The sequence below is a fragment of the Capsaspora owczarzaki genome, assembly GCF_000151315.2.
Source record: "Capsaspora owczarzaki ATCC 30864 unplaced genomic scaffold supercont2.3, whole genome shotgun sequence".
Classification (NCBI taxonomy): Eukaryota; class Filasterea; order Ministeriida; family Capsasporidae; genus Capsaspora; species Capsaspora owczarzaki.
Window position 1 is genome coordinate 1172451 of NW_011887294.1, and position 25997 is coordinate 1198447.

Sequence of the window (25997 nt, forward strand, 5' to 3'; positions counted from 1 at the left end):
GGTTCGTGCTGTGGTTGTACATGAGAGCGATGGGGGTTGTGATCTTTCATTTTTGTTGGTTGTGTTTTTGACATTAGTGGCGAGTTACACTTCATCCTCAATCAGCAACATGTTGCCGACGCCGTGCGTGACAAGGTACTCGTGTGAGCATCCAGGGCAAACCAGCTTGCCGTCCATAATATGAGTCTGTCGAAAGCCCCCAGCACAGTGAGTTTTCCAAGCAACTTGTAACTTACAACCCCATTTCAAACAAACAACAACAACAACAACAACAACAACAACGAGGCAACCTCCATCCTACCTCCATCAAAACGAGGTGGATTTGCTTGAGCAGCTCCTCTTGTCCTTCCATGGAGAGGGGAAGGATTTCTGGAAGTTCCGCAACGCCAAGCTGAGACAACAAGTTTGTAAGTAATGGTGAGCACACCGATTTCTGTTTGAGAAGACTCGGGCAAACGCGCTGTAATGCCTCACCGCTGAAGCTGTGGTCCTCAATGCATTCCATTCAATCTTTTGCAGCATGTGAGTGATGAATTCTGGGTTGAAGTCAGCCTGTCAGACAAGCAGGAAAACCAGAGACAAGTTGTTGCGTCAGTTCATCGATTGCGAAAACAAGCACCACGGGCTCCACGAGCTCCACGTCGCATTGGGTCCAGGTGTCGCATGTTGCAGCCAGGTGGCTGGGATAGTGCCATGGATGCGTGACGCGACACGAGCGAAGAGGAGTGCTGGCAGTCGCAGCTCCACGAGGGAGAGATCGGCTCCATGCGAAAAGCAACCGACCCTTCTCAATGGGAGACCACCGCTCTCCGGGGAGTCGCCCCACATTAGAATACACGGTGCACATGTAGTAGAATGGGCTGCGACGGCGCACAACACAGGAAGCGGAACAAAGCTTGGAAAGGCGCGCGGGGGACTGACCTCCTTGTGGACAACGTTGGTCGCCTCGACGCGCAGGGGGTAGTTGTTGGTGCTGCAGCCCTACAGAGATGGGAACAATTGGGATGGGGGTGGGAATGCAGATGGAACGTGGAGGTGAGCGCGAGATCAAAGGGGGTGGGGTGGGGGGAAAGCAGCGAGCTTCGGACTTGCCTTGACATGGCATTGCAGCAGATTGTGGGTGAGCAGTCGCATTGCAAAGTGTTGAACACTACAGAGAAAAAGAAAAAATAAGAGTGGAAATGAAGAAAAAGTCAGCAAGAACGAAAACAATACAAAATGAGAGAGAAAAGGCAATTGGGAGCAAACCGTTGTATTGTGAAACAAAAATCATGCTCAAGTTCTCATCCAAGAGAAATGGAAACAACCAAGTCTTGGCTCAAAGACAAAAGAGACACAAAAGACACACAACAAAAGCCAAAAAAACAAGAAGGGACAGCTACATTCACATGCCCGACAGCTTTTTCAAGGTTTTGTTTTTATTCGGCAGCCTCGGCACCCTCAGCGTTCTCGGCGTTCTTGGGGGTGGTGAGCTCGAGGGGCTTGCCGGTAATGCGCTGGAAGACGTCCATGATGTCGAGGCAAGTGGTCTCAAAGTGCGAGGTCGCGTCGTACGACTTGGTGACAAAGACCTGGTTCTTGGTGCCGTCATCGATGGGCTCAAGAAGGTCGGTGACAGAGACAAACCTGCAGCACAAAGAAACAACGAGCAGGAAGAAAGTGAGAGGCAAGGACGAAAATGACCTGGATGGAAGCGAAACAAACGAGACAAAGAGTCAAAAAACGCACTTCTCGTCAATGGCACCGAGCAGGTTGAGACCGGGGAGAATTTCCTTCTCGGGGTCGTTGGTCTCGACAGTTGCGCTGACGATGGCAATGTACTTGCCCTTGGAGGCGACGTTGTGGGTGTACGAGACGACCGAAACGTAAATGTCTGGAAAAAGAAATCAGAGCACGCGACGAGTCAGAAACAAGAAAAGCCTTTGACAAGGAGCCAAGCAAAAAAAAAAAAAAAAAAAAGGAAGGGGGGATCAAAGCAGCACAATCAAACTCACCAGACTTGCGGTTGACCTGGTGTTGGGGAATGATGATCTGAACAGAGGTCGAGTTGTCAGTGTTGGCAATCGGGTGCGAAAGAATGCAGATGGCGCGGATGACACGGCCAGACTTCTTGACGCGGTCGGGGAAGTAAGTGGGGTCACCGATGACGAGCTTGCACTTGGCAAACTGTTGTGGTTGAGCAAGTCCAAACGACGAAGAAAAAAAAATGAGCACACCACAAAATCGTGATCATCACCACCACCAGCATGATCAAAAAAAAAACGCACCTCGCCCTCAGACTTGACACCTTGAATGGAGCCATCGGCATTGTAGACGAATTCTGGGGGCTTGTTCAGCATATAGGTGCCGCCATAGATGGCACTGAGACGAGCAAAGCCTTGGGGCAGCTCGCCGAGGCCGTACAGGGGGTAAATGTAGGGCGACTTGCCGTAGCGGGCAAGCGAGTCCGAGTAGAGCTTCATGCGGGGGATGGTCTCAACCGCCGGTCGGTTGAGGTAGTCGTCCTGCGTGTACAGGGCGATGGCGTGGCCAGAAAAGTCCATCGTCTCCTTGTCGAGGCTGTACTTTTGGAAGACCTGGAGCATGGTGGTCTTGGCGGGATCAAAGCCCTCGCCCCAGGTGGCCTTCTTCTCAATGTCAAACTCGTTGATCCAAGTGAGGAACTTGCCAAAGCGACGCTTCTCAAACAGGCCCATCAGGCCCGAGGAGAGTGCCTCGCCGTCGGTTGCGGGGACCTTGTGGAGCTTGTTCTGTCAAGGTAGAGCAAGAAAATAGGGAGGAAGGATGGCAACAAGGAATCAAACGCACTGTGAGTCAAACTGAAAAAATATATAAAAAAAATATATCAACAGGAATAGAAACAGGAACAATTTTTAAAAAAATCCCTCCGACTTACGCCCTTGAAGACATACGAGCCGTCAACCTGCTTGAACTCGAGGTAGCGGGTGACGTCGGTGTGGATGAGCATCTTGACAAGCAGACCGTTGGCCATGATGAGCTTGGGGATGAGATCGACGTTCCAGTCGCGGCCGCGGCCCATCTTTGCCTCGTCGGGCTGGTTGGGCTTCTTGAAGATCTCGTAGAGCTTCTCGAGCGGGGTGATGGAGGCCGACTCGCCACCATAGTAGTCGTTGCGGTCCATATGCAGGACCTGTGACGGATTGCAAAAAAAAAAAAAAAAAAAAAAAAAATACATCACAGGTGAGAAGAAAGGTCGAAGGCGAGGGAACGAACATCGACGTCGAAGGGTAGGGGGGGATGTAGGTGTTGTAGGGATGTAGGGATGGATGTGAGTGACGCAGCAGAGCAAACGCACATCGTGGCAACGCTGAAGAGTTTCGAACAAGTGAATCGAGAAGAAACAAAAATAATAATAAAATAATAATAAAATAAAATAAAAGAATAACATTAAAAAATAGTCACGGGTGAAGTGCCGCTCAGGCTGGTCGCCATTCAGAGGTGCACTGGGCTGAGGCCATTGAAAAGGCGAAGGAGGGCGATGGCAGACAGCATGCACACAGTCGCAATGCACTGGCAGGAACACCGTCCTCAGCTAAACGACCAAAAAAAAAAAAACGCAAGAAAAAAAAAAAAGGAGGAAAAAGAAATAAAAAATTGTAAAACGGCTTGCAATGCGTTCTTGACCTCAGCCAATGACACAGCAGAGCACAGCAGGCGATGAGCTTCAAAGGAAAGGGGCAGGGAGAGCGAGGGCAAGGCTGAGGCAGAGTAGAGGAAGCAAGTCGAAGAAGGGTGTACAAGGACGCCCAGGAGAATGAAGCGAACCAGAAAACAAAAAAAAAAAAAAAAAAAAAAAAAAAAACTCTTCAATGCATTGTCATTGGGTTCCGTTCTCGTTCTTGTTCTCCCCTCTGAACGGAAGGAGCCACCGCTCAACAACATCAATGACACACTGAAAACAGCAAAAACAGGAGGGGGGGGTCGCGTTACCTTCTTGCCAGCGACCGAGAGGAGGCCGGACAGGATGCACTCCTTGAGACCAGTGCCAACAACAATCACGTCAAACTCGCCATCGCCAAGCGGAGGAAGATCAGCCATTTTCAGTCAAACTCTGAGAAAAAATAGAAGAGTGTGCTTTTGTTTAAGAAAAAGTCGGTCAATGAAAGAACAAGGATGGGGGTGGGGTGGTACATTGACATTGGTGATGTTGGCTCAAATTGAAAGTCACAAATCGTGTTTCATTCAGTAGATCGAGATTTTGCTTTTTGGCTTTGCACCATTCATTCCCCTTTTTTCTCTCTCCATCTTGTCATATTTTTTATAGTGTGTGTGTGTGTGGTGTGGTGTGTGTTTTGACAACAATGGCAGACGCGCGGCTCTCTGAACTGCAGCAGCAGCAGAAGCTCGAGGACGACGCGTTTGCTGCCTTCCAGCAGTCGCTCAATGTAAGTCGGTCTGCCTGCACTCCAACGACGCAGATTCAGCATCATCCATCCAGCTCATCCACCCACCCACTGGCCGCCAGAGACGTGCGGGGGGGCGGAGCGTGTGGAGGGTGAAAGCCCGTGCCAGTAATGTTCTTTTCGTTGCCACACCCCGGTGTCACCAGCTAGGAACGCAGGGAACCCATCAGTCAAACCTCGGTGTTGGGACGTCGCCTTCGCCACTTGCCTGCCCGCGGCGCATTCCGACTCTGACTGACTTCCGTGGTTGTAGTCTCGCTGTTCAAAAGGCAAAAAAACAAAAAAAAAACAAAAAAAAAACAATTTTGCTTTATTTTGTTTTTTTTTTTTTTTTTGAGTGGCACAACATCAACCCAAACCTCCAACAGCGCAGTGATGCTGATCGCTGCTGCTGTTGCTGCTGTTGTTGTCCCACGGTGGCTGCGTGCGTGTGGCGCGGATCTGAGCAGATCGCCGGTTTGTTCGGTTCGTTGTGCTGGTCTCATCATTGATCTGTGAATTTGGAGAGACTCAACCTGCCGCTGTGATGCTGCTGCTCTAACGGACAACCCGCGCCTCATCTCATGTCATTCTGTAACAGAGCATTGATCGGTTGCTGACCGAGCCGAAGGCCTCCAGCACCAAGGACAGCCTGCGAGTTGCAGCGTCCCAACAAGCGCACACAAACCACCAGCCTGCCCCAAGTCCAGCGGCGACTGCTGCGCCGTTTCTCCTGCACGATTGGAACACGGCCTTCCAGACCGACTTTATTCCATTCTTTCCAGCCAGTACTGATGCAGCCAGCTCGGCAGCGTCGACTCAAGCTGCTCCAGCGCCAGCTGCTACTGCGCCTGCGGTTTCTGCTGGTAAGAATCACTCATAAAATCAGGGGAAAAAAAAAAAAAAAAAAAAAAAAAAAAAAAAAAAAAAAAAAAAAAAGCTCGCACGACCTTGTCGCTCACTGGCTTTTGCCCTGCTGTTGTGCTGTGTTTGCTGTGGATGTGGATTTGTTTCCATCAATGTGCTGAATTTTATCGTTTTGGGGAGGGGGCTTGCCAGATTTTGACATGGATTTACCCGACTGGAACCAATTGATTGCCGACTTTGAGACCGTTCGAGACGAGTAAGGATTGGTTGTCGTTGTGCTTTCTGGGCCGTGTGCAATTGGACGGTGGTAGTAACTGTGGTGGTGGCTTGTGCTAGACTCGAAGGCAAAGCCGCGGCTCCAGCGCCTTCCCTCGCGACCCAGGCGCCTGTTGCCCGGCGGAGCGCTGCCGATTTGCTCGAGGCGGTCTTGGCCGAACACCAGCGAGGCATTGCCAATGTAGCTGCGATGCTGTCAACCCCATCTGACCTCCCATCAGCCAATATTGCATCACCAGCACCAGAAGTTTTGCCTCCGCCCGCCCCAGTTGTTGAGCACGTCGCACCTGCAACAACTCAGCAACAGCAGCAGCAACAGCAGCAGCCTATATCATTGACTGAAGTCAAACCTCAACAGCCGGAGGAGGACATTTTTGAAAGTGCAGAGGCGCTCCTGGCGGCGGTGAATGCCATGACGTCGGAAGACGCAGCAAAAATGGTTGCTGCATCCATGTACACTCCTGCGGCGGCAGAGATTTCCGGCATTCAACTCTTGGGTGCAACTCACCAGCAACCTGAAGCACCAGCTGCTGCGCAGTCAATAGAGCAACTTGCGGCGCCTGCCGTGAAATCAGCCTCAGCTCCCCTTCCTGCCGATCAGTCGCCTCCTTCCGGTCTTGCTGACACAAACATTGATGAGATGAGTGAAAAGGAAATCAATCTGGTGATTGCTCACTGCGAAAGGCAGATTGCGCTCGAGGCACGCATTCAAAGCGGCCTGGACACGATCATCACCCTGTCGAGCGCTGATGAAGACGCTGAGGTTCGACTCGAGAATGAGCTCAGGCGCACTGAGTGTCTGCGACGACTGAGCGATCTGCACGCTCGCTTGTCTCAATGTACAGCAAGGGTGAGTGCTGAACGCCGTGCATTTCCGATGGTTTCTCTGTGCTTTTGGGATGGTTTCGGGGTTTTGGAAGGGGGGGGGTTGAGCTAGATCTGGCACGCGGTCACCCATCTCCTAACTGACTCTGTGGTTTGTTTGTTCTTTGGTTTGTTGGTGTTTTTTGTTGGGGGGGGATATTCTAGCTCCGCAAGCTGGCGGTCACTAGTCAAATGTCCCCTCAACAGTCCGGCACCGAAGAACCGGTGTTGGCAGCAGTGTCCGCCCCAGCCGCTGCGGCTGCAGTCATCGTGGCCGTCCCGGTTGCTGAAACTGGAGTGGCGACTCAACTGGATGATGATGCGGCCACTGAGGTCAAAACTATCGTCTCTGCCACCGCACCGATCGCCGTTGAAGTGCAGCCGATTTCGGTTGATGCATCTCAAGTCGAACCGCACATTGACTTTACTTCGAGGCGCCTCGTGTCGATTGAGCAAACCAGCGTTGCTGAGCCAGTGGATGCGTCGTCCACCATTGAAAGTGTCTCCACCGTCGAAAGTGCCTCCGCCGTCGAAAATGCCTCCACCATCGAAAGTGCTGCCCCGCCTTCTACACTGGCTGTCGAACCTGTCCCTGCGATGCCCTCTGTCGCTCCCACTTTCACCGAATCCGCACCGCCGCTTTTGAAAGAACCAGCCGCGAGCATTTCCACGTTCGATGTGGCTTCTCAAATTGCGTCGATGGCAGCAGCCATGCTTGCCGAAAGCCAAGCCGAGCAGCACGCGCAACAAACCGCGGCCGCCACCTTCGCAAAGACAGAACAATCCACAATATCCAGCGCAGTTGAACCCACTCTGCCTGTGGCAGGACCCACAGTACCTCTTGTCGGAGTGGGATTGACACGGCAAGCCGCTGTTGTCGAAGAGGCAGTGGACATGGACCAGCTCGTCGCCGACTTCCTTGCAGATTCGTCGTGGGATGTCCCCGCGCCCGCCTCGTCCACGTCGTCCTCCTCCGCCACTGCGACGACCGTTGCATCAACATCCATTTCGACAGAGCAGGTTGTCGCCACCCCACTTACCCAAACGACCTCGGCTCCGACGACTTCTAAAAATGACAACCACGAGCAACCGCTTGTTCGAACTTCGACATCGGTGGCGTCCCTTGTCTCGACGTTTTCGGGCCAACGATCGCCGTCAATCACTCACCTCAACGGAATTGCCTCGGGCAAGCCCGACGCCGTCCCCAGCGTCTCTCCAAACAAGGAAGAAATCGTGCGGTCTGCCGTGAGCATTGCGTCGCTGACGGCCAAGTTCAACAGCAACGACGCTGTTGCTGCAGCGGCAATGGCGTCGGCACCACGACAGCGCGGCAACACTGAGACGTGGAAACGCGCGTCCGAGATCTCAACGACCAGTGTCAACGCGTCCCATCCTTCTGATGCTCGCAAGAGTGTCTACCTGCGAAGCCAATCAGACAACCAAGCACTTCAATCGTCTGGCGCCGGTGATGCCTCGGCCACTGTACCCAGTTCGGAACCGGCTGAAGTTGCCGCAAGCTCTGAGCCACTGGAGCCCGCTGAGCCTTTCTTGAAAGTGTCCATTCCTCGAGCGGTGCTTGTCGACGGCGGCTTGTCCTCCATGCACACTGCCTTTGAGATTCAAGTTTCCACCAACTTGCCATTCTTCTTGAAGAACGAGTCTACCATCCAAAGACGCTTCTCGGAATTTGACTGGCTGTTGACCAAACTGACCAGCATGCATGGCGCGTTACCAGTCCAGCTGCCAAGCAAAAAGACGCTTGGGCGCTTTGAGCCCAGCTTTGTGGAAGAACGGCGCAAGGCTCTGGAAGCCATTCTTTGCGTGCTGGCTGCCAACCCGCTGTACCAGCGCGAGCGAGTCCTCCAACTGTGGTTGCAGTCGGCTACCTCTGTGTCTGGCATGATGGCGCAGCTGAGCTTCTCGACAGTGGATGAGGACGACTCGTTGCGGTCTGCCGTGTCGTCCATGGAGCGTGGTGTGTCCAGCGAAAACGAGCGGCAAAAGCTGGAGGACAAGAGCGCCGATCACGCTGTGCTGTCTTCGCTATCTGTCATTCGCTTGAAGCGTATTCTTGCTTCTGAGAAACTCACAGCTGAAGGATGCTTTGAAAAGAAGGACTTGGTTGACCGCATCTGGCAGCATCGAAATCGCACCGTGGATGCCAAGTATGGGGTTGCAGCCTCTGTCACGCCGATTCCTACTCAATCGACCTCGTCTGGCAAGACGGCCTCCACGGACGCAACCGCTTCCACGCAGAAGAAAAAACCAGCCCCAGACGCAGACGACGTGGCCACCAAATGGAGCCAAATTGCCTCGTGGGACGCTACTCGTTTGTTGCACAACATTTACACGGATGTTCGCCCGCGCATCATCCAAAAGAAGGATCCCAAGAAACTGACCAAGGTCGGCTGGTTGGACAAGCAGGCGCGCGGACAGAGCAAAATCAGCTTTGGCAAGTTACTCAAAGGCTGGAAGAAGCGTTGGTTTACATTGGCCGATGGCTCTCTGCTGTACTATGAGAGTGACAAGCACACTCGCTCGCTCGGATTTTTGCGTGTGCGCGGTGGCAAGGTCGTTGCCCGCGCTGGCGGCTTGGAGGTTTTCGACGCTGCCGGCCGCTCAGTCATCATTCGCATGGCGTCTGACCAGTTCACGCCGGCTCACGAGGATGCTCGCAACTTGCGCGAGTGGCAGGTGGCACTTGAAAAGGAAAGCAAGACGACCGGCATGGAAGAAAACGAGTACGACGAGGCCTCGGCCATCATTATTGACAGCGGCTCGGCAGACGTGAAGGCCGGCTTTGCACTCAAGGCTCCGCACGAGCCATGGCCGAATTCGTACTTTCCAACGGTGGTGGGAGTTCACAAGGAGGCCCATCTCAGCAACTTTGTTGGCATGGAAGCCCTCCGCCCACAAAATCGCCCGTTCTGCACATTGACCTCACCGTTCGATCCCAAAGCGTCGTACTCGTTCGAGCACATGGAGGAAATCTGGCGCCAGGCATTCACCCAGCTTGGCGTGGACTCTGCGCAGCACGCACTCATCATGACTGCGCCGCAATTCGCAACGATGGCCAACAAGCGTGCCATGGCTGAAATCATGTTTGAAAAGTTTGGTGTTCCCGCCCTCTACGTGCAGCAACAAGCCGTCCTCTCCATGTACTCGTACAGCCAGATTTCTGGCATTTCGGTCGACGTGGGAGAGCGTGTCGATGTCGTTCCCATCGACGAAGGCTATGTGCTCAAGCAAGGAATGACCCAGCTGCAGTACGGTGGCAAAGACATTACAACATATCTTGGCCGGCTAATGTCCGAGTCTGGCTACCGCTTCTTCTCTGGCATTGAGTCGAGCATTAACCGTTATGTCAAAGAGAAGGTAAACGGAGGGGGAGGGGGCAATTGTTTCATGAGATGGAAGTCGAGTGTGGGATTTCTGTTTTACTGACTTTTTTTGGGGATTCGTTGTTGTGATTTGCGTAGATTTCGTATGTCTCGCTGGACTTTTCAGCGGATCTTGCCACAGCATCGCAGTATCAGGAGTTTACTGTCGGAGATCAACCCGAGACGCCCGCTGCAGAGTCGAACGCGTCCACCAGCCGCCAGGCGAGTCTCAGCCGTCAGGCTAGTGTCGCCAGCCAGGCCGGTGGGAATCGCCAGTCATTGTTCACCGGTAGCAGCTTTGATACGACAAAGCTTACGGACGCACCCACTGTCCAGTCGTCTCCATTTGAAACCACGTTGAATCTCGACCGGTTTAACTTGCCTGACGGCACTCAGTCTGTGAAAATTGGCTCTGCTCGCTTCCGCTGTGCCGAGGGCCTTTTCAATCCACTCTTGTTTGGCAAGGACAACCCTGGCATTCATCATCTTGTTGCCAAAGCCATCACCGCCACCTCTGTCGACATGCGGCGGACAATGGCACGCAACATTTATCTTTCGGGCGGATCCACAATGTTCCCCGGTGAGTGGCGAGTTGATTGTCTTTGGAATGTCTTTTGGTTTGAGCGTGCGGGCTTTATATATTTGGATGTTGCATTGACTTGTGCACGTTGATTTGGCTTTTTTTGTCAGGCTTCCCTCAACGCCTCGAGCAGGAACTTCGTGTCCTGATGCCCAACTTGGCCTCGTACATCCAAGTTCATGCGCATGAAAACCGCAAGTTTGCCGCCTTCCTTGGAGCCTCGGTGGTCGCAGGTCTGGATACTTTCGATCAAATGGCTATTTGGAGCGAAGATTACGAAGAGCGAGGCTTTGATCAAATCGTTACCAGCAACTCGGCATGGGCATGAGTTTGATGGTCGCTACTGGAGCATCTCGATTGGAAAAGTTTGCCACGAGCTACGTGTAAAGGAATTGTGGTTGTGGGTCACTCGTTGTTGTAGGTTCGATGTGTATTTTGTGAATGAAAAGCAGTATTATTTTTGGTTCATTTGTGCGTGATTTTTTTTTTGACGAGTAACGTAACGGACGCCGTCGTGGTGCGAATTTTGGTTGTTTTCGATGTGGCGATACCAAAGCTCGTTCTTGACAACGAGCGGAAGAGCATGTTGGGCTTGAGTGTCGTCGGGCGTTTTCAAGTTTCCTGACAACATCGCGCCCAAGTCTGCTTCATAACGGTGTCGCGAGCATTTATGAGATGATGCAAGTTGCACCTGGCTTTCCGTAAGTCTACTGCGTATGCGGTAGACTACAAAAATAGGGATCTAATTGAACGACCTTCTGTTGCTCGTTTTCCATTTGGCGAGCTTTGCACTCCCTGATCGAAACCAAATCTGCCCATGAACAGTTTCAACAAGCGATGTTTGGTGCTATAGCACAGTTGGTAGTGCGTCTGGCTACGAACCAGGAGGTCGCAGGTTCGAGCCCTGCTAGCATCGCTTTCTTTTTTGTCCACTTTTCGTTTTTTTTTTGTGGTTTTTTTTTTGTTTTTGTTTTTTTTTTTATTCTCGTCCTTTTTTTTTTCATCATCAATTGAAACATCATCCACACTGAAAGAAATTGATCTGTGTGTATTGTGTTGATTGTTTTGAATGGATAGTCTTGAACGTCACAGTTCTGAATGGGGTGCAACTTCGGGCTGTGCCTCCGCAGCGTCGTCGTCGTCAACAGACAGCTCGGAAACATCGAAATCTAGGTGGCATCATCGACATAGTAGCAAGAGAGCAAGCGCGACAGCAAACGCGGATGTAAGAGCGGCGACAAATGTCGGAGTGTCAAGCGTCAGCGAAGCAAAGCGATGTGCGAGTAAAGCGAGCACTGCGACAAGTGAGCTTCACAAAGAGACCAGGTGACAAAGAGAGAGAGAGAGAGAGAGAGAGAGAGAGGGGGAACACGAGGAGAAGGAAGGTGCTCAATTGCATGGCTTACCGCTTGCATCCGCCTCTGGCTGGATTGTTGGCACACAGGCGTCGTTCAAGTCTTGCTCGCCTGTTGGACAGTCACAATGGAACGAACCAGGAGTGTTGACGCAGATCTGATCGGTACGGCAAGAGTGTGCCTTGGTTGCACATTCGTCAACGTCTGCGGAGTGCAGGGAAAGGAGGAGGGAGGAGAAACGGTGTCAGTTTACGTGTTTGTTGCAAAACCCATGTCAACTGTTGGAGTCACAGCGTACCGGCGCAGTTCACAGGGTCTTTGGCGTATCCTTCGCTGCATGCAATGCAGCTACTTGGGCCTGCATCAGTGCAACTTTGGCAAGCGGGGTCGCATTCTACCATTCCCAAAACGAAGTGTGCTCGTTAATCAGCACTGACTGCAAAACCACTTTGGGCACACGGGGGTGTCACGCCATACATACCCATGCACCCAGCCTCGGTAGTGTTGTAAAATCCTTGCGCACAAGATTTACATGCCTGACGACCTTCGCCGGTGCAGGCTTTGCAGCTCGGGTCGCATTTGACGCACTCGACACGAGGCTGGTCTGGGTTGTCATTCAGCACACGGCGGAAGTGCCCAGGTTTGCACTGGGTGCAATCACGACCCTTGTAGGGATCGCGACACTTGCATTCTCCAGAGCCGTCTACGCTGCCCATGCCCTTCCATCCCAAGCATGACCAAATCAGCAATCATCGTGCATTGGCGAGTTGGTCAAACTCTATGCTCGTCGTGCACTCTCTCTCTCTCTCTCCCTACCTTGCACTCTCCTTTGCCGTTGCAGATGTTGGTTGGACCACCAGGACATGGCTTGCACTGTGGGCCGACATGGCCGTGCTCGCAGCACACGCGCGACGTCTCGGAGCAAAGCCAGCGATCCATCGGCTCCGACTGATGATGGTAAAACCACTTTTCGACGTGCTCCTCGTGGTCATCCAGGAATTGTCTGCAAGACTACGGAGCACATTGATGTTTGATGCAAAGTTGCGCACGTTGAGATCCAGACCAACCCGACAGGAAACGGTGACGCTCAAACGTGTCGACCAATCCGCGTCCAACTCGTGGCGAACAACCGTCGTCGTCGACTTACAAATTCCATCTTGTCGCTACAGATTGAATCCATGACCTCGACAAGGCGAACCTCACTGTGGAACAATCAAATGCAAATCCGTCAGACACGAGTGCGATCCTCGAACACACTGCCAGACATGCCAATAGGGTTGTTTTTCGTTTCTCTTTTTTTTTCTTTTTTTTTTCTTTTGTCTTCTTCTTCCGTTTGTCTCCTCGTCCTTTACCTGGTCGCCCAGGCAGAGAACCGGGACTGCTCCCAGGCAGTGTTGCCGCCACCAAAGTTCTTGCCGGCCGTGTCGGTCATTCGGGTGCTGATCTCGCGAACTGCTTTGCGGCAGGCGTCGCAGCGATCCAACGTCTGGCTCGGTCCTGAACGGCCTGCATTGCGCAGCACGTTCGACGACTTTGGCAGGCCACGAACGGCCTCGACGCCCGTCATCGTCCATGGCGAGGCGACTGCAAGCAGTGCTAGTGCAACGACCGCAACGGTGATCGGCGACCGCATGTTCGAAACGACTCTGTGCGAATGGGTGAAGGCTGTCGGTTGAAGAAAAGGAATTGTGAGACTGAGCTGCGTCGTGTTTCAACCTCGCCTTTTCAGTCGCGCTTCTGGCTGTGTTCGACCCGGTGGAGCCGGGTTTGACTGATACTAGTGCTGGTGAAATTTTATTGTGTGTTCATTTTTGAAAAAGAAAACCGTAGCGTTGTGGCCCAACACCTTGCAAACCGGAATTGAAAAACGAGATTCTCCGTTGCTGGTGTTCAGAGGCAGCTGTAGATAACGATGCTTGTGCAGAATATAATGATCGCGTTGTTTGATATATTGAGCTGATCTCTGTCGCTCTATCTGCCTGATTGAGTTCGCGACACTGACCAAGTCAACGGCCAATCTCCTTGAAACCATTGGTTTGGAAGCCAACTTTTACACCGAACTTTCATCAGCCACAGTGGATTTTTTTTTTTTTTTTCCGAATTTTGGAAGAAAATCCGTCGAATTTTGCTCAAAATTCGGAAAACAGTTTTTTCCAGTTCTATCGGTCAAAATTCGGTGCCTCAGCAGCTGCGAACCGCGATACTGAACGCACTCAAGTAAGTAGCTGCTGTCTCGAGAATGACTTTATTTTTTCTTGACATGCAAGCAGGGGACATCTTCGACATCACAACCCACAAAAAGAGCAGCGAAATTTATGACATGAAAAGCACAAATTGCCGCGACACAAACACACATGAACTCCAGGTGCAAAGCAACTCAACTCAACTGGTCGAAACTTGTAAACACAGGATCACTCAGTCCCTTCCAATAGAATGCTTCATGGCAAGCCTTTGCGTCAACGGTGTGGTTCCCGCAGATGTCTGGTTGGTCCCACTTGTGGCCTTCCAGCCAGGCCAGCGGGATGTACACCAACTTGTTCCAGGTTGTCCGGTTGCTCGCAAACCTTTGATACGCCGGTGCCCAATCAGCGCCAGTGATGTAGTTCCCGACGATACCCACAAACCGAACAAACTCTGCTGCTATCCTCGGAAAACCAAAATGACGGCGGCGACCATGGCGGAAAAAACAGCGTTGCTCTCGATTCCTACGTATATACTGACTGTTGTATCCACGTAGAAAAGTCCATTCAATAACCATAGTACTATGAACAAATTGCACACCACATGCTGCTACATTAAATGGCTTCCGCAGCGTCCAGAATGAAGGAGCCAAGTTCTAGATCTGTCGGGCCGTCGACGAGCTGAAATCCGTCCGCCTCAACTAATGGGGTGCGACAAAGGGGACATGTGCGCGTCCAAATCATTCTACACACACAAGCATAGAGCAACAGCCAAAAAGTTGAACGAGAGAGATAGAAATGAAACGAGAATGAGCAAGAAAGACAAACACGCCAACACACAACGATACGCACTGCTGTCGACTGTCGACCGACTGTTAACTGTCAACTGTCATAGCGCCAAGCCAGCCCACTTACAACTTTTCTACACACGAGTGACAATATGCATGGGCGCACGGCATCACCTCGTCGACTCGAGTTTCGAAGCAAACGATGCAGTCATCGAGGTCATCCACCGGAACAAACTCGCTTGGATCCAAACTTGCCGCCACCATCGAGGGCCTGTCACACAATGGATACAGGGTATTTTTTGTGACAAATGATGAAGGGTGAGACCGATCGCAAAAGTCCTCCTTGGCACAAACAGAACAGGACCAATCTCGCCCCTCCGGCGTATCCAGCGAAATCACCACACTGTCAACAACATACGATGAGAACAGCAGTGACGCATTCAACCCCATCGCATGATTGGGGTCTCCAGAAGGGCCTGATTCTGCAGCGACTGACAAGAAAGCGTCTGCATTAAGCGACTGCGGTGATGTGTGCGATGCATCCGCGCGGGTATGTAGCGCATCTATTCCATGGGGCTGCCTTGGACTACTTGAGCGACGACCAACGTTTTCAGCGCATTGTTGTTCGATAATTTGGGCAAGCCGACAGAATGTTTTCAGCGAAAGTAGTTTGACGTCCTCGGCTTGCATGGTATCTGTGGCGACCTGACAACAGCCAACCACCACACCAAATCATAGACATGCAAACCCCACAGTGAACGAAAAACGACTCACAAGAATCATGTCCGCCATGTCTCCAAAACCGTCATCATGCAGCAGCGCCCAACATGGAGCCATTACCCGTCGACAACGAATGCGTAAGAACGAGCGCCATAGCTTGGAGTATTCGTGCATTGCCTCTTCATGGGTCTTGCCAACATCAAACTGGACCGAGTGCTGCAAACCTGCCCGTGACGCGTATGCCAGGCAGCTGCCAAGATTGTCGGTCGGCAGCCAGACCGCGATACCGGCATACCCGCACACGGCAAAAGAGAGAGAACAGTCCACACCCCGCCCACACACACACACACATACATGCACAAGTACAAGGTCAGTCGAGTGCATTATCAACGCGTTGCATTGAGCAAAGAGCAAAGTCGAGGCACTCCCGACGTCACACCACAAAGCGGTATCACAACTTTTTTTTGCCGGGTGTTTCGTTTCGTTCTCACGCACAGTACGTTGATGTCGGCGATCTGCTGGGTGAGCCGGTCCCATGTCATTTGGTGCACCTTCACCATCAGACCAGCGCGGTCGGCCGCAATGCCCTGCATCCGGTCGAGTGACTGTCCCATGTGGAGTTGAGGGTCTGTGAAAACCGGAGTTAACCAAAAAAACTGAAAAAAAAGAAAAAAAAAAGAAAAAGAGTGACGTCAAACGGAAGGATTTCAGACGGTGCCCATGAAAGCGGTTGACTCGTGATAACTACGAATCACTGGTTCTATGGAAAAAGGTGATAGTTGGATTTTGATTGCTTTTTTTTTTTGTCAGTCAGGCAAGTCCAGTCCTCGTTTTGCTCGTTGCACCCCCTACACCTCCTGTTCTGACCCCCCCCCCAAACCAAAATGGACGCAATCGAGCAGGTTGCGCCGACAGGGGCAAGACACGATCAGAGCGACAAGAGCGAGGCTGTTGTTACCACGCCAGAGCGGGTGAGAAACGAGGTCTCGGTCGAGGCACACCCTGCCCAGCCCGAGCCACACGCCCCCAATCCGTCCCTCACTGCAGCAGCAGCAGGGTGCGACACGGAACGCACAACTTCTGCTTCTGCTTCGCCGGCGTCGGTCTCGGCCTCGGCGTCCAACCGACACAAGCCATTGGTCCGGCGAGCGTCATCAAGGTCGAGCTCGGACTCGTCGTCCAACGATGAGCTCAGTTCCGAGGAGACAGACGACGACGATGACGATGATGACGATGATGACGATGATGACGATGACGATGACGAGGACGACGACGACGAGCACCAGGCCGAGCTCGAGCGCAAACTGTCGACAAGAACAGGCGGAATGACCATGCAGCGCGGCGTTCGAGACCATGACAGCGACGCCGCCGACAGCTCGGAAGATGAAAGCGAGGCATCATGCAACGAGGCACGCGACGACGCGGCGGTCGCAGCCCCTCAAGGCGGGAATGGCGGCGAAGCAAGCACCAACGACTTCTCGACCACAGTGATTGAGGCCCATCCTAGCAGCAGCAAGGAAGCAGACGCCGGCGCTGCAAACAAAGTAATATACATCCAAGCACACGGAGACGCACCACCTCACGGCCACACTGCCCAAGCAGCAGCAGCATCATCATCACGGCACGCAATGCACGGCTCAGAATCCGGACCAAGCAAGCAACATCCGCTTGTTGACAACGGCATTCGTCATGGCCATCTCATCCATCTTCAAGACGCAAAGAAAAGTCACGACGGTGCCAATGATAACGACGACGACGATGAGGATGAGGATGAGGACGACGAGGTGCTGAGTAAAATCATGCAAGAAGTGAGGCGAGAATCTGCACTCGGCATTTCCGCGAGTGGTTCTGCAGGGTCTGCGGTACCACCGTCGGTTTCCTCCATCTCCATCTCTACAGGGCATCTTGTCGAGTCCGCAGGGTTGCTTCAATCAAGCTCTTCAACGGACGCGGGAGCCAGACCCAGGCTTGCTTCGGTCAATTTGTCGCTCGACATTACCCCTCGTCATCACCAGCACGGACAGTCACACCACGGACAGCCTCATCACGGACAGCCTCATCATGGACAGCCACAGCACCAGCAGGGCGCCGTATCGCCTGCAATCGATCGCGGGCTTTCTTACTATGGTCGCACAAACAGCGTTGAGGAGGCTCTGCTCTCGTCCAGCAAAGTCCCTGCTCGAACTGTCTCACCGCACTACCCAATAGCCCTTCCTCCCTCCAACAACGAGACAATCGCCAAAACAGCCGCTCTTGCGGAGGGGACGTTATCCTCCACGCCAGCAGTCGGCGCTGGCTCTTCGCTCAATGCAACGAACGACTTGTCAAAATCGTCCTCGTCGATTGTTTCTAGCATTTCCAGCAGCACCACAGGACCAACAGTCGTCGTCACTCAGCGCCGAGGCAGCACAATTCTTCTGCCGGTCGCACCACCTACGTTCAATCTTCAACAGCCCGACTCTGCAGCAAAATCGGCGACCAATTCCACAACTCCGAATGTCGGCAATACAACCTCCACAACTCCGAGCGTCACCATCACAAGCTCCACAACTCCAGCGGTCGGTGCGACGACGACAAGCAATGCCTCAGAGTTCGCCACCAAAGGCCGCAGCACCTCTGCTGGCGATTCGTCCACAGCGACCGCGCCGAGCGCAGAGGCCCTGTTCCAGGCACACGCAGACTCAGAAGAAGTCACCAAACACAAGGCAGCCTTCAAGGCCGCTCAGCGAGAGCAAGCAGAGCACGAGGCGCGTCGCACTACGCCAGCCATGACAGCCACCTCGGCTGCCGGCGCCAGCACCTCGAACGCCAGCTTAACGGTGGCCTCATCTTCAGCCCCGACGCTGCCCCTGCCTGCGCGCTCGCAGTCCGCGGGAAACACGTCCGGCTCTTCCAGCGAGGGCTTGTCCAAAGCATCCCTGCTTCATCCTTCTTCTGGGTTTTTTGCCAATCCCTTCTTTGCGGGTATCCTAAACACGAGCGGCACGCCACGCTCGTCGGACAGACCGGTCGAACGCGTGCGGTTTGTCGAGCGGATTGACAGTTCCGTGTCTGCCTTCCAAGCCAAGTTTGCTCGGTACGATTCCGCCACTTGGGAACGGCAATTGGAACGGCAAGGCTCGCAGCCGCAGACGACTCGCAAGTCCAAGTCGCAACCCAAGCCAGAACTGATCGACCTCGACTTGGTGCGCGGCTCCATGTTCTTCAAGGCGAAACCCACCGAGGCGGACAGCAACATTTTGCGCAAGGGGTTTTTGCGAGCCGTCTTCTTTCCGCTCTTCCGGACTTGGTGGTGCGAAGAGGTGCACTTCAACGCGTGGTTGGTGGGCACTCTGATGTATCTCATGCAGATTTCCTCCGTGCTGCTGTACATGCTGGATGGCGAGGTGGCCCAGCTCACGAACGCAGAAGAGTCTGAGGCGCCTGCCGCCATCGACGACTCGCTCAGCCCTCGGCTCGTCGTCACGCCGATGGAGGTCTTCTTGCCCTTGTCGATTTTGCTGGCGAGCGGCATCGTCTATGCGCGTGTCGCGGCAACGCGCTTTACCTCCGGTTCCGACCACTCTGATTCGCGCCATGGCCATCACCGCCACAGCTCCAGCGGATCCAGCACCCCTCGGAACAGTGCCTCATCGGCCAGCCAGCAGCCAAACACATCCAGCAGCCAGCCTACTTCTTCACAACAAGCGGCTGCACCTGGAACGAACGATCCCCCGAGCAGCTTGAATGTAAAAACAGAACCCCGTGCCGCAACCGATAGCAACGGTACGAGTGGCGGCGGCCACAGCAGCAGCAGCAGCTCCAACTCAGCAACAGTTTCATCTTGCGCTCAGAGCCATGGATTTGTGCGTGCGGCCAATCTCGATTCAGGCGCATCAACTCGCGCGACCGCACCAACCGCCAGCGCAGCCGGTCCCTCGTCATCCTCTGCCACGTCCAGTGGAAGTGCATCTGAAAAACTCAACGTCCCATCGACCAGCAACGTGAAGCCGCGGGCCTTCCAGGAGCACGACTCTGACTCATCCAGTGGCGACGAAGACGACGGGAACGATTCGAACGAATACTCGGATGACGAAGACCGATCCTTCTCCAGAGAAACCATCAGTCGTGAGCGTGAATTGACCAACAAGATGCTCCGAGGTGAAATTGTCGGCAACATTTCCGTCACGCTTTGGCCAGCAGACGAAACGGTCGTCAAGGCTGAAATGACTCTGGCGGAGCTCAGTAATGCCATTCTTGCGCGAGTTGCTCGCGCCAAACAAACCTCGCTGTACGTCCACATGTCTGTGCTGGGCAGTGTGTACATTGCTCTTCTTCCGGTCATCTATCGCATCTCGCACATCCAGGCAAGTCATGTATTGTTTTTGGTGTTTTGGTTTTTTTGGTTTTTTTGGTTTTTGGGTTTTTTGGTGGTTTGCTGGTTGGGCTGACTGCAACTTTTGTTTGACTTTGGTTGATGTTCACGGCTTGTCCTGCGCAACAGCCAATCGATTCAGCGACCACCAATGTGGAAGGAGAACTCGTGGAGACGTCCCATTGGACTGCAATTCTGCAAGCGGCGTTCGGAACGTCTTGGAAATCCATCTACCTGGTCTCTAGCAGTGTCATTGGCGCGGCCAGCCTCACGTTTGCCTTTTTGTTCGCCTTGTCGGTCGCAGAACGTACCTATCATCAGCGGTACTTGTACGCCAAGTACTTTGGCGGGCTCACCTCAGCACGCCGTGCCAAACGATCTGGTCTGCCTCATTTTCGTCTCCACAAGGTCCGCAACATCAAGATGTGGCTTTCGTTGCGATCGTTTTTAAAGGTACGTACTTGGCAAACCTGTAGTTCCAAGCACAAAAACAAAACAAAAAAAAAAAAAACACACAAAATGTGGGACTGCATTGTCTGCATTGGTGACTCACGTTCTTCTCCTTTCATCTCGCGTAGAAAAAAGGCCCCCAACGCTCCGTCGATACGATTGTCTCATCATCCTTTTTGCTGACGCTGGCTCTTGTTTTGTTCATGTCGGCCAGACTGCTGGATGACACTGGCACGACTCCCTTCTTCTCGAGCTTGCTGAACTGGGAACTGCTGGCCTGGTCCCTCACCATTTGCATCTTTTTGCTTCGGTTCATGACGCTCGGCTCGCGAATCAATCAAAAATACCAGAACGCCTGCGTGCTGCTCACCGAACAGATCAATCTCTATGTGCGTATGGAGCTTACACCCGAGAAACGAGGCGACCTTGGCATTGCCAACAACGTATTAAAGCTGGCTACCAAGTTGATCAAGGTGCGCAGCTGCATCCAACGATGATGCTGTCTATGATATTTCGTTTCGATTGTTGTTCTGTTCTCACCTCCCCAGCAATTTTCTTTCTTGTTTTTGGTTTTTGTTTTTTCTTTTGGTGTTGTTGAGGTAGGAATTGGAAACGCCGTACAAAATCTCAGGCTTGTCCATGAATCCCATGCTCTACAACATCACTCGTGTAGTTGTACTTTCCGCATTTTCGGCAGTCATGTCGGAAATGCTTGGATTCAAGCTCAAGATCTGGAAACTCAAGGCATAAGTTTAAAATACAAACGATGCAAGGCGCTACTGCGGATGTATTGTAATGATGAACATGTTGTTTGTTGATTTTTAAAAAAAAAGTTTGAAAATTTATTTTGGGGCAACACACATAAAACAACTACAACAAACGGGGAGTTCCTGGCCGTTTACAGCTCGTCGCGGTGCTCTTCAGCGGGAATCTCGTCTTCGCCAACGTGATCTTCCTCACCAAAAGTCTCAACCTCTTCGACCTCCTCTTCCTCTTCGTCGGCGAAAGCGTCCTCGTCGTCAAAGATGGCGTCGACCTTGGCCTCTGGATCCACGTCCATGGAGAGACGGAGGATGCGCTCAATGCGGGTGGCAAAGTCGGCCGAATCCTTGAGCGAGTAGCCCGAGCGAAGAACGGAGGTTTCGTAAAGAAGGGTGGCGAGATCAAGAGTCTCAACGCTCTCCGGCTCGTCCTTGACGCGGTTGAGGAGCTCGCGAACGAGTGGGTGACCGGGGTTGAGCTCGAGAGTCTTCTTCTGGGCGGCGTAGAAGGCAGTCGTGGGGTCGTTCTGGATCGAGTAGGCCTGTGCCTTCATGATGCGCTCCATGTTGCCAGACCAGCCGTACGACGAGGCGACGAGGGCACAGGGCGAGCCAGTCAGACGGGTCGAGATGACGGCCTTGTCGAGGAACTTTTCAAGCTTGGTGCGGAGCCAGTCAGTCAGAGGCTTGAACTGCTTCTCAATCTTCTTGAAGCGGCGCTCCTGCGAGTCAGTCTCGTCGCCAAACTTGAGGCCTTCCTTGGCAACGTTCTGGAACTTCTTGCCCTCAAACTCGGGCAGGTTCTGGATGGTGTACTCGTCGACAGGGTCAACAAGGTAGAGAACCTCATAGCCGCGCTTGAGCAGACGCTCAACGAAGGGAGAGGTGGAAGTCTCCTCGCGGTTGAGGCCAGCCATGAAGAAAATGTTGCTCTGGCCTTCCTTCATGCGGGCGAGATAGTCGGTGAGAGAGGTGTCATCCGTGTCAGAGTTGGACGAAGGGAAGCGGAGGAGCTTGGCGAGGCGCGAGCGGTTGGCGAAATCGTCAATCAGACCAAGCTTGATGTTGGTGCCGTACGCCTTCCAGAAGGTCTTGTACTTTTCCTTGTCCTCGTCATCCTCGGCGAGCTTCTTGATCATCTCAAGAGCCTTGCGGACAAGCTTCTTCTTGATGACCTTCAGCAGCTTGTGTTGCTGGAGCGTCTCACGAGACACGTTCAGGGGCAGGTCGTCAGAGTCGACAACGCCAGAAATGAAGCTCAGGTAGCGGGGCAGCATCTCGTCAAACTCGTCAGTGATGAAAACGCGGCGCACGTACATCTTGATGTTGTTGACCTTCTTGTGGAAGTCAGTCAGCATGTTCTGAGGCGCCTCCGACGGGATGAAGAGGATGGAGCGGAAGGACACGTCACCCTCGGCGCTAAAGTGGATGTGGGTCAGGGGGTCCTTTTCGTCCTTGGAGAAGCCCTTGTAGAAGCGCACGTACTCGTCATCAGCGATATCCTTGGCAGCGCGAGTCCAGATGGGCTTGTTGGCGTTGAGCAGCTCCCAGTCAGACGTGCCGTCGCCGTTGGGCTTCTCGGCGGCAGCGGCGGGCTCTTCCTGGACGTCAGCGTCCTCGGACGTCTCGGTCTCGGTGTCGGCCGCCTCCTCCTCGGAGGAGGAGCCGTGGCCCATGGCCGGAGGGGTGACCTCGGCCTCAGTGCTGACAAACAGGTAGATGGGGTAGTTGATAAACTCAGAGTACTTGCGGATGAGGTTGCGAACGGTCTCCTGGTCGAGGAAATCGTGGGCCTCCTCCTTGAGGTGGAGCGAGATGGTGGAGCCGCGGCCAAGAGTGTTGCCGCGGGGATCCTCGACGATCGAGAAGGACGAGGCGTCCGACTCCCAGATGTACTGCTTGTCGTCGTTGTGCTTGGTGGTCACAACAACCGTGTCGGCGACAAGGAAGGCCGAGTAGAAACCGACACCAAACTGACCGATGAGGGACGAAGCGTCGGCGGTCTGCGACTCTTGCATCTGGTGGAGGAACTCGGCAGTGCCGGACTTGGCGATGGTGCCGAGGTTGCGGATCAGATCGTCGCGAGTCATGCCGACACCAGTGTCGGTAATGTGGAGCACCTTGTTGGCGGCGTCAGCGAAAATCTGGATGCGCAGCTGCGTCGTCTCGCCAAGAAGCTTGGGATCCGAGACGGACAGGAAGCGAATCTTGTCGAGCGCGTCCGAGGCGTTCGAGATGAGTTCTCGCAAGAAGATGTCCTTGTTCTTGTAGAGCGAGTTGATAATCAGCTTCATCATGCGATTGACCTCCGTCTGGAAGGCAAACTTGTCCGATCGTTCACGCAGTTGCTTAACCTCCGAGACAGAGAGACCGTCAATATGGATGGCTTGTTCCTCACTGCAGGGTGTACCAAAAACACATACACAGTGAGAGAGATCAGGGATTTTGACACTGAGCACGACAACTCACCGTTCAACCACTTGATCGTCCGTCTTGGAGCCAACGCGATCGCCAGCAATGTCGTTAGCGACCTTGGGCAGATCAGCAGAAGTGTCGTCATCGTCATCGGCTTCAGAAGCGCGGGCTGTGTACGAGAGAGGGAGAGAGAGAGAGGGGGGGAGAGAGGAAGAGTGAAGACAAAGTGACAAAGTGAGTGCAGTCAGTCAGGCTGAAGCTCGCAAGTCGACGCAATTCGGGGGAGGGGGAGGGAGGGGGGAAGTCGCTTTCAATAGATCGAATGGACCAACAAGCATCACGAAGCGCGCTGCAAAGCACAGCAAACGCACGATGAAAAGGGAAGACAACAATTCAAGCCAAGCGACTTCTGAACTCGAACACTGTCGTTGCTTCGTCAAACCGCTGCGCAGTGGTTGCGAAAACGCACACTGACAGCATCAGCATCAGCATCAGCATCAGCATCAGCATCAGCAGCGCAACATCAGCAACAAGCAAAGCGTCGGATGAGTGTGGACGAGTGTGGACCAAATGGAACTCTATCGAAGGATCTCGCCTTTTTTTTTTTTTTTTTTTTTTTTTTTTGGTGTTTGTTTGAGTGACGGATATGCTGGACTTACACGCAGGGATGGCGAAGGCCGTCATGAGCAACGCAAGGAGCGCCAGCATCGCAGCCAAGCGAAGCCAGCGATTCATGATTGGCGAAAGAGAGAAAGAAATAAAACAAAAAGAAAAAAAAAAGAAATAAAAAGGAGGAATGAGTGGACTACAAAATTGGAAACGACGTGGTGTGCAACGATTGGTCCAAAACGCACAGTCAGAGAGTCAGAATGCGTGGTCACAAAATGAAAATGGAACACAAAATGGAACACAAAATGGAACAAAATGAAATGCAACGTCAGGAGGAAACGGAAAAAAAAAAAACAACTGCAAACGAAACAGAACGAAACAGAACAAAGGAAGAGCAAAAGAAGGAACACAACACACCGCCTGGATCACGCAGCGAGCATCGTCTTCTGGAACGTCTTGACGTCGGATACAAGCGCCTCAAGAGAATCGAGCGGATCGTACCCGAGGTCGCGGCGGGCTTTCTCGACCGAAAACCAGTAGGTGCGCTGCGTGTAGTCGATGGCAGTAAGCGAAAGAGCCAGCCCGAACGGAGCACTGCCAGTCACAGAGTGAACAAATTCGTTCAGACGAGCCATGGTGGTGGCGATGGGCAGCGGCAACGACGAAGGATGCTTGTAGCCCCAGTGGGAAAGCGTCTTGTCGCCCGTGCCATCGCCGTTGAACTTGCGGTACATGACTGGCTTTCCAGTGCAAATGTGGTAGATCTGGCCAGCCGCCTTCGATCCGGGCGCGAGTCGCTCTGTGTGGTACCACCCATGATTTAGCCCCAAAATGCAACAACCCCGAGAGAACAAGACAACCATGAACAATCAACGCTAGCCTGCAGCATCGACAAACAAACTTGAAAAAAAAAAAAAACACCTCAACCTACCGGAAGCAAGAACATGACCTTGCGCAACCGAATCACCATGCACATAGTCCAGGAGTTCGTTGCCCTTGCCAAGGTAGACAGGGGTTTGGCCGCGAACGAGCATGTCGAGCAAGACCTTGTCACCCAAGCCAAACACGGCGCTCGGACGGAGAATGCAGGTGGCAAACGACGGAGTGTTGGCCTTGAGCACAATGCGCTCGGCGGCAGCTTTCGTGGCGGTATAGTCGTCAATATGCTGGCGCGGGTACGGATGGTCTTCGTCGGCGTTCTCGATCGACTTGTTGTGCAGATCGAGCAACACCGTGGCCGAGCTCGTGTACACGAGAGCCTTGACGCCATTTTCGCGGCACGCAGCGAGGACTGTCTCGACTCCCCGCACATTGACGCGTTCGAACGTGTCCCGGGAGACGCCGACCGATGGCAGCAGCGAGGCCATATGCAGGACAACGTCCATCCCGCGCGTGGCAATCTTCATCTGCTCCTTGTTGGTGATGTCCGCGCGAATGTACGTAATGCTCGGCTGATAGACGGCCTGTCCGATGGCATCGGTTGCCGTCGAGGTCGGGTCGGGCAGCTGGAGGTCCAGGACGTGCACATGCAGCAACCCATTCTCGGATGATGATTGCTGCTGCTGCTTCAGGTAGCGTCGGATGACATAGGCAGCAACAAATCCGCGTCCGCCGGTGATGAGGATGCGCTTGCACTGCGTCGTGGCAGCGGTGCCAGTGGTGCTGGTGCTGGTGCTGGTCGATCGCGAGGCTGTCGACGACTTTGACGTCGTGGAGAGGAGTGGTGTGACTTGAACAATCTCGGCGCCTGCGCTGGCGAATCCGTCGAGGAAGGCCTTCTCGCGCGCGTCTACCGGCCCACCAGCAGCATCAACGCTGCGTGGCAGCACTGCCAGAGTAACTGGAGGACGCGGTCTGCTGGCGATCGTCCTGGTGCGGTGCTGCACGCCGAGCCACGCGAGTACCGCTCCAACCAGAATCGCTACAGCAACTGTCAAGGACAGCATGTTTGTTGCGCTTCAATGAAAGACAAATGAAATGACTGCAAAAAAGGTA

General features: G+C 53.3%; 8 protein-coding genes and 1 non-coding gene across 10 annotated transcripts; 3 read left to right on the forward strand and 6 right to left on the reverse strand.

Annotated features, from left to right (window-relative positions):
• Positions 1-30: 30 nt before the first annotated feature.
• CAOG_02351 (hypothetical protein) lies at positions 31-1167 on the reverse strand. Its single transcript, XM_004349051.2, has 5 exons — positions 1093-1167; positions 922-981; positions 475-552; positions 302-391; positions 31-186 (listed from the first exon to the last, which is right to left on the reverse strand). Exons 1-5 carry the CDS (start codon positions 1132-1134, stop codon positions 85-87), a joined length of 372 nt encoding a protein of 123 aa, XP_004349101.2. The 5' UTR covers positions 1135-1167; the 3' UTR covers positions 31-84.
• A 69-nt stretch (positions 1168-1236) lies between these two features.
• CAOG_02352 (rab GDP dissociation inhibitor beta) lies at positions 1237-4653 on the reverse strand. The gene is made up of 7 exons (XM_004349052.2): positions 4633-4653; positions 3952-4095; positions 2897-3151; positions 2268-2750; positions 1995-2166; positions 1729-1873; positions 1237-1626 (listed from the first exon to the last, which is right to left on the reverse strand). The coding sequence occupies exons 2-7, from the start codon at positions 4057-4059 to the stop codon at positions 1419-1421; spliced, it is 1371 nt and encodes a 456-aa protein (XP_004349102.1). The 5' UTR covers positions 4060-4095; positions 4633-4653; the 3' UTR covers positions 1237-1418.
• CAOG_08595 (hypothetical protein) lies at positions 4260-10824 on the forward strand. The gene is made up of 7 exons (XM_011271893.1): positions 4260-4406; positions 5005-5269; positions 5463-5526; positions 5607-6396; positions 6576-9785; positions 9890-10370; positions 10481-10824. The coding sequence occupies exons 1-7, from the start codon at positions 4323-4325 to the stop codon at positions 10696-10698; spliced, it is 5112 nt and encodes a 1703-aa protein (XP_011270195.1). The 5' UTR covers positions 4260-4322; the 3' UTR covers positions 10699-10824.
• A 389-nt stretch (positions 10825-11213) lies between these two features.
• CAOG_09431 lies at positions 11214-11286 on the forward strand. The gene has a single exon. It is a non-coding gene; the product is annotated as a tRNA-Arg (tRNA).
• A 47-nt stretch (positions 11287-11333) lies between these two features.
• Positions 11334-13412, reverse strand: CAOG_02355 (hypothetical protein). Its single transcript, XM_004349055.2, has 7 exons — positions 13078-13412; positions 12873-12927; positions 12542-12736; positions 12207-12444; positions 12024-12119; positions 11777-11929; positions 11334-11665 (listed from the first exon to the last, which is right to left on the reverse strand). The coding sequence occupies exons 1-7, from the start codon at positions 13356-13358 to the stop codon at positions 11550-11552; spliced, it is 1134 nt and encodes a 377-aa protein (XP_004349105.2). The 5' UTR covers positions 13359-13412; the 3' UTR covers positions 11334-11549.
• Positions 13413-13957: 545 nt separating this feature from the next.
• CAOG_02356 lies at positions 13958-16087 on the reverse strand. 2 transcript variants are annotated; one of them, XM_004349056.2, is made up of 5 exons: positions 15909-16087; positions 15534-15663; positions 15190-15398; positions 14821-15096; positions 13958-14650 (listed from the first exon to the last, which is right to left on the reverse strand). In XM_004349056.2, exons 1-5 carry the CDS (start codon positions 16025-16027, stop codon positions 14521-14523), a joined length of 864 nt encoding a protein of 287 aa, XP_004349106.2. In that variant the 5' UTR covers positions 16028-16087; the 3' UTR covers positions 13958-14520. The 2 variants fall into 2 exon arrangements, with proteins under 2 accessions (XP_004349106.2, XP_011270159.1); XM_011271857.1 differs by having other exon boundaries at positions 14821-14964; positions 15112-15398.
• A 160-nt stretch (positions 16088-16247) lies between these two features.
• On the forward strand, positions 16248-21061 carry CAOG_02357 (Phtf1 protein). The gene is made up of 4 exons (XM_004349057.2): positions 16248-19759; positions 19897-20220; positions 20346-20690; positions 20821-21061. Exons 1-4 carry the CDS (start codon positions 16298-16300, stop codon positions 20965-20967), a joined length of 4278 nt encoding a protein of 1425 aa, XP_004349107.2. The 5' UTR covers positions 16248-16297; the 3' UTR covers positions 20968-21061.
• CAOG_02358 (glucose-regulated protein 94) lies at positions 20994-24183 on the reverse strand. The gene is made up of 3 exons (XM_004349058.2): positions 24053-24183; positions 23448-23562; positions 20994-23375 (listed from the first exon to the last, which is right to left on the reverse strand). Exons 1-3 carry the CDS (start codon positions 24126-24128, stop codon positions 21116-21118), a joined length of 2451 nt encoding a protein of 816 aa, XP_004349108.2. The 5' UTR covers positions 24129-24183; the 3' UTR covers positions 20994-21115.
• Positions 24184-25970, reverse strand: CAOG_02359 (3-beta-hydroxysteroid dehydrogenase). The gene is made up of 2 exons (XM_004349059.2): positions 24934-25970; positions 24184-24801 (listed from the first exon to the last, which is right to left on the reverse strand). Exons 1-2 carry the CDS (start codon positions 25946-25948, stop codon positions 24428-24430), a joined length of 1389 nt encoding a protein of 462 aa, XP_004349109.1. The 5' UTR covers positions 25949-25970; the 3' UTR covers positions 24184-24427.
• Between the last annotated feature and the right edge of the window lie 27 nt (positions 25971-25997).